This window comes from Schistocerca americana, chromosome 8 (genome assembly GCF_021461395.2).
Source record: "Schistocerca americana isolate TAMUIC-IGC-003095 chromosome 8, iqSchAmer2.1, whole genome shotgun sequence".
NCBI lineage: Eukaryota > Metazoa > Arthropoda > Insecta > Orthoptera > Acrididae > Schistocerca > Schistocerca americana.
The window spans coordinates 399071226-399084506 of record NC_060126.1 but is presented as its reverse complement, the minus strand read 5'-3'; the positions used below and the strand labels follow the sequence as shown (position 1 = coordinate 399084506).

At 42.2% G+C, this 13281-nt stretch overlaps 1 protein-coding gene across 1 annotated transcript in view; it reads left to right on the top strand.

Moving 5' to 3' along the window:
- The window catches only part of LOC124544994 (N-acetylglucosaminyl-phosphatidylinositol de-N-acetylase), a 114825-nt gene that overhangs the window by 73673 nt on the left and 27871 nt on the right, over positions 1 to 13281 (top strand). The window contains exons 3-4 of the mRNA XM_047123750.1: positions 9383 to 9479; positions 9634 to 9733. Coding sequence (XP_046979706.1) covers positions 9383 to 9479; positions 9634 to 9733 — 197 coding nt within the window. The remainder of the gene's footprint in view (positions 1 to 9382; positions 9480 to 9633; positions 9734 to 13281) is intronic.

Below are 13281 nucleotides of genomic sequence, written 5' to 3'. Positions count from 1 at the left end.
TCTCCCACGGGTTTCAATTCTCTCCTTTAAAATCGCGGGTGGTCCACTTCTGTCGCCGTACTACGGTCCACCCTGATCCAGAGCTCTATCTCGCTGCACAAAGATTGCCTGTGGTTCCACAGTTTCGTTTCCTAGGTCTTCTTTTCGACAACAAGCTCACTTGGCTGCCCCATATCAGACTCCTGAAGGTAGGATGTTTCCGTAAACTCAATGTCCTTCGCTTCCTTGCCCACTCCTCCTGGGGTGCGGACCGTTCCCTCCTCCTCCGTCTCTATCGTGCTCTAGTTCTGTCACGTTTGGACTATGGTTGTCAAGTTTATGGTTCAGCTGCTCCTTCCACGCTGCACGTGCTGGATCCAGTCCACCATCGTGGTATCCGTTTGGCCACCGGTGCCTTCCCTACTAGCCCTGTTGATAGTCTCCTGGTTGAAGCTGGGATCCCCCCCCTTTCTGTTCGGCGGTCCCAGCTTCTGGTGTCTTATGCCCTTACTATCCGTTCTTCTCCCGCTCATCCTTCCTATTCTATCCTATTCCCAGACCATGGACGTCGCCCGCCTGACTCCCGCCCTCGGGCGGGTTTACCGGTTGGGCTGCGCCTTGCGTCTCTTACCCGTGATTTTCGGCTTCCTTCTTTGTCCTGTCTTCCTCGCTCCCTCCCCTCCACCCCTCCTTGGTTAGTTCCTCGGCCTCGAATTCGGATGGATCTCCGCCGCGGTCCGAAAGATTCCATCCCCCCGGTGGTGTTCCGTTCCTTTTTTCCGCCAAATTTTATGGGAGTTTCGGGATGCTGTTGTTTTTTACACTGATGGCTCTAAATCTGCTGATCATGTTGGGTATGCCTTCACGTCCTTCGTTGGAACGGAAAATCATCTACTGCCACCCTCATGTGGGGTGTTTACTGCGGAATTGATGGCAATTTCCCGGGCCCTTACCTTTATTAAACAATCACAACACAACCGCGTTTTGTTATGTACGGACTCGATGAGTGGCCTTCTTGCTATTGACCGGTGTTTTTCGCGCCATCCCTTGGTCTCTGCCATCCATGACCATCTCGCTGATCTTCACCGTGCTGCTTGTTCCATTGACTTCTTATGGGTCCCGGGCCATGTGGGTATCCCGGGTAATGAGCTCGCTGATCGTTTGGCTGGGGGAGCAGTTACTTACCCCCCGTTTTCTGTAACCCCTCCTGCAGCGGATTTACGGCTTCACATCAAATCCCACTTTGCACAGTCATGGGCCAATTCTTGGGAGGCTACTCCACTGTCTAATAAACTTCGTGCCATTAAGGTGAATACAGGCCCATGGCGTTCTTCCTTTAGCCTCTCCCGCAAGGACTCGACCACACTGTGTCGTCTCCGCATTGGCCATACCAGGCTGACCCATGGTTTCCTTTTGCGTGATGAGCCACCCCCGCTATGTGGTTGTGGAGCCTTCCAGTCAGTGGCCCACATTTTGGTTGAATGCCCCCTTCTTTTGGCTCTGCGTGCTAAGTACAGACTCCCCCACACTTTACCTTTGATGTTGGCTGACGATTCCCGGATGGTCTCTCTGGTTCTAGGTTTCCTCCGGGAGAGTGGTTTTTATTCTCAGTTTTAAAGTTTTTAATCTCCCTCTGGTGTTGGGGCAGGGCGGTGAGTGTTTGGGTGTCTCCCACTGTAGGCAGTGTTCAGAGATTCCCGATTCACCTCCCTGACCGGAATCCTCTTTTCTTTCCCTTTTACTCTGTTTTTACCCCTTCTTTTTAAGGCTTGGTTAGTTTTTCTATTCCCATACGTACTTTCTGCATTATAGCAGTTGTACCTTTTAAGTCACAGGTGGTCTTGCCTATGCTGTTTCAGCATAGTGTTGGGTTCGTTCTCTTGCCAACTTCCCTCATTTGTTTTTACTAATGACAACGTGACTGCCCTTTTACGTTTCCCCTTTATCCGTTTTATTTTTCTGACTATACTGAGATGTCCCGTTAGCAGAATGGAGTCTATTTGAAACAAGGGACTGATGACCTTGCTGTTTGGTCCCTTTAACCTCAAACAACCAACCAACCAACCAAGCCTTCCCATCACGTAATCCGCCAGTGGAATTGCGGCAGTTTTTTCCACCACCTGGCTGAGCTATGGCAACTGTTAATCCTTACACCTGCTTTCCCCATTGCCCTCCAGGAAACCTGGTTCCCCGCAGTGTGGACCCCTGCCCTCTATGGCTATAAGGTATATTACAGGAACCTAGCGACTGTAATAGTGTCAGGTGGAGTTTGCGTCTATGTCCTGAACTGAGTATGTAGTGAACCTGTGTCCCTTCAAACTCCTCTTGAAGCTGTGGCTGTCAAGATAAGGACGACACAGGAAGTAACTGTCTGCAATATATATCTTCCTCCAGGCGGTGTAGTATCCCTGAACATATTGGCAGCACTGACTGATCATCTCCCTAAACCTTTCCTACTTTAGGGAGATTTTAACATGCATAACCCCTTGTGGGGTAGCACTGTGTTTCCTGGCCGAGGTAGTTAGGTTGAAAATTTACTGTCACGACTCGACCTCTGCCTCTTAAATACAGGTGCCCCCACACATTTCACTGTGGCATATGGCACATATTCGGCCATTGATCTCTTAGTTTGCAGTCCAGGCCTTCTCCCATCTATCCACTGGAGAGTACATGATGACCTGTGTGGTAGTGACTGCTTCCCCATCTTCCTGTCACTCCCCAGACATCATGCCCAGGGACGCGTACCCAAAATGGGCTTTAAACAAAGTAGACTGCAAAGTCTTCACCTCTGCTGTCACTGTTGAATCTTCCCCACGTGGTGTTGTCAATGTTGTGTTTGAGCATTTCTGCGGCGGAAAACGCGATACCTCGTTCTTTAGTGTGCCCCCGGCAAAAGACAGTCCCTTGGTGGTCGCCGGAAGTCATTGAGGAATTAAAGAGTGTCGGTGAGCTCTACAGCGACACAAGCGGCACCCTTCCCTAGATCTAATAGCCTTTAAGCGTCTCCGTGCCCGCATTCACCAGCTTATAAAAGGACACAGAAACAGGTGAGTTGGGGGAGGTATGTGTCGACCATTGGGTGCCATACATTACGTTCCCAAGTGTGAACAAAGATCAGACGTGTTTTTGGGTAACTCCAGTACTAAGTAACAAATTGTCTTACATCTGCAGGTACACGTACATCTTCATCTACATCTATATCTGCAAACCACCGTGAGGTGCATGGCGGGGGGGTACATCCCATAGTACCATTTATTAGGGTTTCTTCCTGTTCCATTTATGTATGAAGTGTGGGAAGAAAGATTATTTGAATGCCTTTGTGCGTGCAGTAATTATTCTAATCTTATCCCTATCATTCCTGTGTGAGCGACACATATGAGGTTGTCGTATATCCCTAGTGTAATAATTTAAGGCCAGTTCTTGAAACTTTGTTAATTTTCTCAGGATAGTTTGTCTGTCTTCAAGATTCGGCCATTTCAGTTCCTTTTGTATTTCTGTGATACTCTCCCATGGATTAAACAAAACTGTGACCATTGGTGCTGCCCTTCTATGTATACATTCACTATCCCCTATTAGTCCTGTTAGGTATGGCTCCCAAACACTAAAGGAATATTCTAGGATGGGTCACTTGAGTGATTTGTAAGCATTCTCCTTTGTAGACTGGTTGCACTTCCTCAGTATTTTACCAATAAAGTGTAGCCTACCACCTGCTTTACTAATGGCTGAACCTATGTGACCATTCAGTTTCATATCCATACAAAGTGGTACATCCAGGTACATGTATGAATTGGCTGAGTCCAACAGTGACTCACTGATATTGTAGTTATAGGATACTATGTTGTTGTTGTTTTTTTTTTTTTTTTTTTTTTTTTTTTTTTTTTTTTTTTTTTTTTTTCCATTTTGTGAAGTGCAAAATTTTACATTTTTGAACATTTAGAGCAAGTTGACAATCTGTGCACCACTTTGAAATCTTATCAAGATCTTACTGAATATTTATACAGCTTCTCTCAGATAGTACTTCATTATAGATAACTGCATCATCTGCAGAAAGCCTGATCATACTATTAATATTGCCTACAAGGTCGTTAATATACAACATGAACACCAAGCATTCCAACACAGTTTCTTGGAGCACATCCAAAGCTCCTTTTACATCTGGTGATGCTTCTCCATCCAAGATACCATGCAGTGTCCTCCCTACCAAAAAGTCCTCTATCCAGTAACAAATTTCACTTGATACCCCATATGATCATGCTTTTGACAATAAGCATAGGTGAGGTTCTAAGTCAAATGCTTTTTGGAAATCGGGAAACAGTGCATATACCTGGTCATCACCTTGATTCAAAGCTTTCAGTATATCATGTGAGAAAAGTGCGAGTTAAGTTTCACATGATTGATGTTTTTGAAATCCATGCTGGTTGGCATTGAGAGAGTCATTCTGTTCAAGATACCTCATTATGTCTGAGCTCAGAATATGTTCCAAGATTCTACAAGAAATCATTGTCAAGGATATTAGACGGTAGTTTTGTAGGTTACTTTTATGGCACCTCTTTTAGACACATGTGACCTGTGCCTTTTTCCAAGAACTGGGCATTGTTGTACGATAGGTTATAGTGTGAAAGGGGCTAACTCAGCAACAAATTCAGGATAGAAACTGATTGATATTCCATCGGACCCTGAAGCTTTGTTCAATTTCGAAGATTTCAGCTGTTTGTCAACACCAGTGACATTAATGCTCATTTCATTCATCTTTTTGTTGGTAAAAAAATTACATTGGGTCAATAATCCGTTGTTTTCCTTTGTAAAGGAACATTTGAAAATGGAGTTAAACATTTCAGCTTTTGTTTTGGTACCCTCAGATCCAGTTCAGTCTCATTCGCTAGGGACTGGACACTAACTTTGGTGCTACTAACAGCCTTCACATACGACAAGGAATTCTTTGGAGTTTGTGAAATGTCATTTGACAACATTCTGCTATGGTAGTCATTGAAGGCATCAAGCATTGGCCCCTTGACAATCAAATGCGTATCATTTAGCATCTCTCTGTCTATAGTCCTATGCTTTGTTTTACATCTATTATGCAGTAATCTCTCATTATTTAGTTGCTTTTTACAGTGACTGTATGCCATGGAAGTTTCCTCCGATTATGAACTGTTCTACTGGGTACTTATCTGTCCAGTACGTGGTCGAATATTCTTTTAAACTTGAGCCAGAATTCCTCTAAATGCTCCTGCCCTGTGCTGAAAGTTTCAGGTTCTTCATTGAGATATGACATTACTGATATTTTTATCTAGTTCACTGAACACACACGTCTGTGATTGTTTTAGTAGTCCTTTGTACTTTGGTAATCTTTGTTGCCACAACTCGTGTCATGGTCAGTGATACCAGTTTTGGTGTGGAGATCCTCAAAGAGGTTAGGTCTGTTTGTTGCCATTAGATTCAATATATTTCCATCATGATCTGGGGTTCCTAAGTATATGTTCTAGGTAGTTTTCAGAGAAGGCATTTAGTAAAGCTTCACAGGATGTCTTATCACACCCACCACTAACAAAACTTTTTCCCAATTAATTGTTGCATGTTTAAAGCCTCCACCAATGATTACACTATGTACTTAACGTACAAGTGAACTGAAGTTTCTGGTTATAACAGGAGATGAGTCTGGTGGGCAATAGAAGATCCAATAATCATTTTATGCACGCCCCTGCTACTGAGTCTATCCCAACGATCTCACATGCAGCTTCAATTTCTGTCTCTGTGAATTTTTGTCTACTGCAACAAATAAGCCACCTCCATTTCCCATTTGCATATCTTTTTGATAAACACTTAAATTTTCCCCAAAAATCTCACTGCTGATTTCAGGTTTTAACCAGCTGTCTGTACCTAGTATTATGTGAGCTTCACTGCTTTTTATGAGCACTTCAAACTCTGGCACTTTGCTGCAAATGCTTCAGCAGTTTACCATTAGGATTTTAATACACGCACCTGTGGGAGACATTTCTTTTGTTCTTACACTGATACTTCTGGGTTTCCTACAGCTATCATTATCTGGATTGGATGGAGAGTTGCCTGATCTAATACACCCTTGTGTGCACAGTACACACAGTCAGCTATTTGACTAGCAGCTTCTGGTGTGTAGTGCACTCCTGACGTATTTAGGGGGACACTACAGTTGTCTACCCTACAATGCATGTGCAGGAATTCGCCGCCTAACTTGCCACAGAACTTTCGAAGTCTCTGGTTCAGTTGGTTGGTTGGGTTGTTTTTTGGCAAGGAGACCAGACAGTGAGGTCATCGGTCTCATTGGATTAGGGAAGGATGGGGTAGGAAGTCAGTCGTGCCCTTTCAAAGGAACCATCCCGGCATTTGCCTGGAGTGATTTATGGAAATCACGGAAAACCTAAATCAGGATAGCCAGACGCGGGATTGAACCATCGTCCTCCCGAATGAGAGTCCAATGTCTGGTTCAGTTCTTCCACTCAACTCAGAACAAAAGGGCCACAATCAGTTCTGGGGACAATGCTGCAAAGTGTGAGCTTCGTTGAAACTCCATGTGCAAGGCTGGTCTTCTCAGCCTTCTCTGCCAGTCTGTGGAATGACCCAGACGACAGGCATCATTTGTTCCAGCGTGCACCACAATCTGCAGTTGGCTGCATACTGTTCCCTCATTGGCTGCAGGAATAGCCTCTTGAATATATTTAAATAGGTCCCCAGGATTGTACACTGAGTGCACCTGGCGTCCTTTCCTGTCCCTTGCTGCCATTCCCCTAAGGGGTACCATCATTCACCGTACATTTGAACTGCCAACATTTAAAAGACCCCTACCCTTTTGTGTTTGCTGCCTCTTGACATCGGTCAAAACAAGTTTCCCCACAACAAGTGAAGCAAGGCCCACTGGCTCAGTTTCAGTAACAGTGAAAGACAGCACTTCAAACTTTGTTGGTTAGGGGGACACTTTATTAAGAGAGAATGAATTGCCCAGTAGGAAGCGATCGCAGACCTGCCATTCTCAGGCACACTGTAGTCACGTAACTGCAATGGGAAGGAAGTAAACCAATAAAGTACTGATGTAACAGCAGTGCCTTGATTTGAAAGGTGTGCAGCCCTCAACACTAGACTCATATTTGCTCTATGTCTGATCTCTGATGTAGGAGCAGTCACAGTCATCTGAAACATGGATTGCTAGGCTGTGACTCCTGTCAGACTGGATTAGTCACAGTCTAAGAGTTGTTTGCAGAATGAATTTTTGACTCTGCTGTGGAAAGTAGGAGATCTACTGTCAGAGAATTGAATCTGCTAAGGAAGTCCATGAACTGTGCGTAAATTGTCCAGTTGATAAAAGCAGTGACTGTGAATGAGCTTATCGGCCTGAAAGCCATATGCACAGAAATTATGTTAATGTTAATAGCCACAGTTAAATCTAACGTAAAATGTTGGCTTTCAACGTGTTGTGTAATTAGGCACTGAAACTATGAAGGCTGTATTGCAAGTACTGAGCAAATATTTTTAAAATTTGTAATCTTCATTTTTTTTTTTTTTCAATTCAAGTGTGTCATCTAATATAAATACTTTGTCCATTTCAAGTTTACCTTTTGATAGCACTTCGATTCAGCTTTCAAAGACACTGACACATTGCTTGCCAAACATCGTCTGTGGCCTCATAGTGTTGGCCTCACGTCTCCACACTTTCATGAACAGTGTGAGGACACATGTTATCCTGCTGTGGGGCAATCCTTTTCCCAGAGTGTTTATTGTGCAATGCTTGATGGAGCTTCCGAAATGTCTGGATATAGCAGGTGGCATTTATGTTTTGTCCAGGTTCAAGAAAATCAATCGGAATGCAACCTTTTGATCCCAGAAGACAGTGCCCATAACTTTCCCAGCAGATGGAACTGTATTTGCTTTTTTCCATTTATACTGTGGAACTTCGTTTCAGACTGTCACAATACTCACCAAAACTCATCACCTCCATTTTGAAATCTTCTCTGAAGTGCATTGTCTTCAGTCAGTAAACATGGGACCCAGCAAGAACAGACTTTTCGAGAACCTAATCCTTAAATCATTCTTTACACTGCACTGCATCATAGTACAAAGCTCCTATTGCAAGGCTCATTTTGGATACTTATTTCTATATGTGAAATGTTTCACCTCTCCTAATACTGTTGTCACCCATGAAGACTCTCCATAGGCATGATGGAGTCTGAGGTGAATTTCAGCAGAACATTTCCCATGTTTAGCGAAGAATTCAATGACAGCACCCTGTTGAAATGAAATATTGATGTAAGCCATTTTGTGGTCACATGATAGTGTGGCAACATTTGATGTGAAGTCTGCACATTCTTGTTGTTGTTGTTGTGGTCTTCAGTCCTGCGACTGGTTTGATGCAGCTCTCCGTGCTACTCTATCCTGTGCAAGCTTCTTCATCTCCCAGTACCTACTGCAACCTACATCCTTCTGAATCTGTTTAGTGTATTCATCTCTCGGTCTCCCTCTACGATTTTTACCCTCCATGCTGCCCTCCAATACTAAATTGTTGATCCCTTGATGCCTCAGAACATGTCCTACCAACCGATCCCTTCTTCTAGTCAAGTTGTGCCACAAACTTCTCTTCCCCCCAATCCTATTCAATACCTCCTCATTAGTTACGTGATCTACCCACCTTATCTTCAGCATTCTTCTGTAGCACCGTATTTCGAAAGCTTCTATTCTCTTCTTGTCCAAACTAGTTATCGTCCATGTTTCACTTCCATACATGGGTACACTCCATACAAATATTTTCAGAAACGACTTCCTGACACTTAAATCTATACTCGATGTTAACAAATTTTTTCTTCTTCAGAAACGATTTCCTTGCCATTGCCAGTCTACATTTTATATCCTCTCTACTTCGACCATCATCAGTTATTTTACTCCCTAAATAGCAAAACTCCTTTACTACTTTAAGTGTCTCATTTCCTAATCTAATTCCCTCAGCATCAACCGATTTAATTTGACTACATTCCATTATCCTCGTTTTGCTTTTGTTGATGTTCATCTTATATCCTCCTTTCAAGACACTGTCCATTCCGTTCAATTGCTCTTCCAAGTCCATTGCTGTCGCTGACAGAATTACAATGTCATCGGCGAACCTCAAAGAGATTCACATTACAATCCTGCATTCATTTTTGTTACATTGTTGAAAGTGGAATTTTAACAATGGGTTACTCATGATTTTCAGTATGGCCCTCATAAAAGTGGAGTAGATTTTATTAACTTTTAATTTTAAGTAACATTGATTTTACTGTAATTGTGGGGCACTATATTTATGGTGCACTTGATGCAAACAGTATTTCATTTCTTGTAAGCAACACATATGGTCATTTCATTTTTACATAGTAACTTAACTTCCTCTTGTTTGATCTAACAGGAGTGACGATATGCCAGATGACCCACACTTGCGGTGGCGTGAGGATGTAGTTGCAAATATAATACTTAATCACATTGAATCACTGTCCATTGATACTGTAAGTAACACTATAAATGAGCAAATAATTGATAGCGAATAAAATTAGTCTTCTCTTTTCTTGAATCTCATTTGTTATTTGCATTTTGTATTTCTAATGCAGGTGTTGAAATGACTTCAGACGCGTTAAGAAAGACCTCGTTATTTGTTGGCAGGTGATAACATTTGATAAAGTTGGTGTGAGTCGACATCAGAATCATATATCTCTATTTTACGCAACAGCGTACCTTTGTCTGGAGAAAAAACTGCCTCTTTGTAAGTAAATGATTCTATTTTTTATTTTTAAGCACTTAAGAAAGATAATGCCCAAATAGAAATATTTCTTCACCTTTCTCCTCCATACCTTAATGGCTATCCATCCTAACAATTTTAAAAGAATACAGACTCAATTTTTATTGTGCTTTACTTTTTAACAGTTTTGCTAACCTTGTCAGCTGCATTTCAGTATGGTTCCTTATTGCGTAAGGAGTGTTCAAATGGAAAGGTATGAAACATCACAACAATCAAACTAGTTGAAATTTGCTTATGCCACTTTGGGATAATGTAGTGAACATCTAGGAACAGCATACAATGAAAGCAAACATCATGATCTCCCGCTAAAACATTCAAAGAGGTGCCCTCAGCTGGCGATGTGGTGCTCACTGGTTTTTTGGATGTTAGCGCACTGATATTGAATTTCTCAAGTGTGGAAAAACTGTACTGTGAGACACTCTGTAGCCTACGCATGTCCATCAAGAGCAAATGGCCTGGACTGCTCAAGGAGGGAGTGATTCTGTTCCGTGATAATGTGTGTCTACATGTCTTCCAGGTCACATGAAGCATAATTGCCAAGTTCAAGTGGGAGCAGCTTGAGCATGCACCCTTAAACAAGATCTCAGACGGAAGCATTTCAATTTGGACAGCGAATTGGAGGACAGAGTGGAGGACTGACTCCCGTCACAGCCACAGGAATTCTAAGAACAGGGTATCCTTCAGTTTTTGAAACCATGGATTAGTTGTGCTGAGGCCTCTGGTGATTACTTTTGAATAAAGACTTCAGTTATATCCACAGTGTTGTTTCATACCTTTTATTTTGAACACCCCTCATATGTCACATAACACTAGATTACTTTATACATGTTTGTTATATCTGTATGTGTGCCTAAATTTGGTAATTAAAATTTTGTAGCGTAGTGCCTGTTACTGATGACATTGTTTTTCATCTAAATGTTGTCTTGATGTTTGGACAGAGCTAGTTGACTCTATAACAATCAGTCTGCTCTGCTGATTATCTGCTTCAGTCATTTTGTTTCAGAGAAAATTTAGCATCATTGGGATGTAGTTGGTTAACAAGAAGTGAATTTTTTTCTGGAAAAAATATTTTGACCCCATAAGTTTTAGGGCTTTGCATATAGACCCAAGGTGTGGTGCACTAAAGACAACAGGCTGGAAAGTGTATGCTGTAAGCAGAGTGCACAGTACACTAGGCTAGTGAGCCAACAGGCCTGCTGTATGTAGTGGGGTGGGCTGCACTCTGCTTTTCAGACCAGTGGGCCAGACGTGCTAGCCTGTGGGACACGCCACACGGGCTGGGCAGGCTGAAACCCAAACTTGGCTCTATTTGGGGCTCATTTCACCAAGAAATCTGAGAGGCATATATTAAGCCTGTTGGGAGAGTCGTGATGTAGCAAGTTGGTAGCTCAGTATGCAGTATTCTATTGTGATAACCTGAGTAGTGATAGAGTGTTGATTTTCTGTAAATTAAAATATAGTTTGAAAGGTTAATCATATCAAGTAGTTTCCTCTTCTAGTATTGTAGAGAGAAGTGTCGACCATATAAACATAAGCATCCTACAAACGCATTATTTCTGTTGAAAATATATCTTTGTGTACTGCAAATGAACTGGAACATAATTAAATTTCAGCAGAGGCAGTCTTTGATTATATGGAGATTATTCTTTTCTTGATGTATCATTGTTGAATGAAATCAGTACCATTTAACAAATTATTAGACAGAATTACTGGTCAGTTCTTATCTACAGGAAGCAAAATCTGTATTCCTGCCAATAGACATACTTAAGTGACAATGCTGTTCTAGTTTTCGGAACTGTTAGTGCCTTCCACATGGAGCAGGCTAGGGAAGATTAAAAAGGAAGGACAGCCCACTCCAATTTCAGGATGAGAGGGATCTACCTGTAGTGAGGACGATGAATGAAGAGAGACTGCAGGGAGACCCCTCTCATTCTGAAGTTGGAGTGGCCAGCCCTTTCTTTCATTCATTGATAGATGAAATGAAAATGAAGTCCGATACTTCTTTACAGAGCGTAGGGGAACGATGCGGGAGACCTGCACCGCCTTACTAGGCAAGGTCATTGATAGATAGTGTTTGGTAAATACCATAATGAACGACAGCCTTCAGAAATGTGGGATCAATTAAGTTATACATTAACAGGCAGAAGCAACCACTGCTGATTACTTCTGTAAAGTATACAATACCAAATTGTGACTAGTTCTAATCTAAGTAATTAATTTTGAGAGTACGTAATACAAAGAAAAACCGCGACTTTGAAAAAAGCCACTGCTCCTTTTGTTCTACTCACCCACTGTTTTAGTATGACACTTCAAACAAAATATTTTGCAACTTTATGTAAACCATTCACAGCTCTCTATACAATAACAAAGGCAGAATTTACATTCTTGAACTAAGGTAGCAGGAGTGGTTAATGAGATAATCTTGTACTTCATTTTTAAATATTTGAGTGTTTCCATTTTCCTGCCTGATGTCAACTGCAACCTAATATTAGACATTTGCTCCAGAACATTACACTCCATTCGTAATCGTAGAGAGAGAGAGATGCATAGCCTACATGCAAATTATTTCTACTTCTAGTATGTGGTTGTGAATTGCTGTATTCATCCATAGTACACTCTTTTTATTAACCGCAAATACCATTAGGGAGTATTAGCATGAAAGTGTAAGAATCCCTAGCTCCTTGAAGAGCCTTCTGTAATATAGTTATTGCACAGTTTTTTGTCTTAGCAGCATTTGCCCCAGGCTTTGCCATAGGGCGGAATTGAGTGAAAGTATGATAGTAGTCAAGTCTGCGGGTCAACACAGCAAGAGTGTTTTTGGAGTGCAAAACTGGGTTTTTTGGTTAACTTACCCACATACTTTATCATCTATCTAGATGCTGAGGAACTTCACACATGGAGGCTCATCCACTGTGCACCCTCTGACATATATGAGGGGCTGTCAAATGAAAACTGAACATCTGCCACAACGGAATCATGAAATGGTTCCCTTCAAAAACAATCACCACATATGTTACTACATTTATCCCACTTAGAGACAAAACGCTCAATTCCTGTTTACAGAAAGTGGCCGATCGCTGACAAATCCACAACTGCACCCACTCTTCCACTTCCTTGTCCAATTGAAACTAATGTCCATGCGTGTCTTTCATTGGGTCACCAAAGATGTGAAAGTCACACAGTGAAAGATCTGGGCTCTATGGAAGATGTAGTGTTTCCCAAACAAATCAGTGAGATGTAGCCTTCGACTCGTAGGCAGTGTGGTGGCATGTGTTACAGTACAACAGGATGATTCTATGTAAACATTCCTGGGCTTTTTGACTTTATGGTGCCTTGCAGTTTCTGCATAGTGTCTTCACAACACCGCGCATCGATTGTCACTCCTCACTCTAAGAACTCGATGAACAGAGGGGCCCCTGCAGTCATCAAAGGAAGAAATCATTCTCACCTTACCGGAATGTGTGTGAACAGCTTTGGATGTCTTTGGCAGGGAAGATATGTTTCCACTGTTG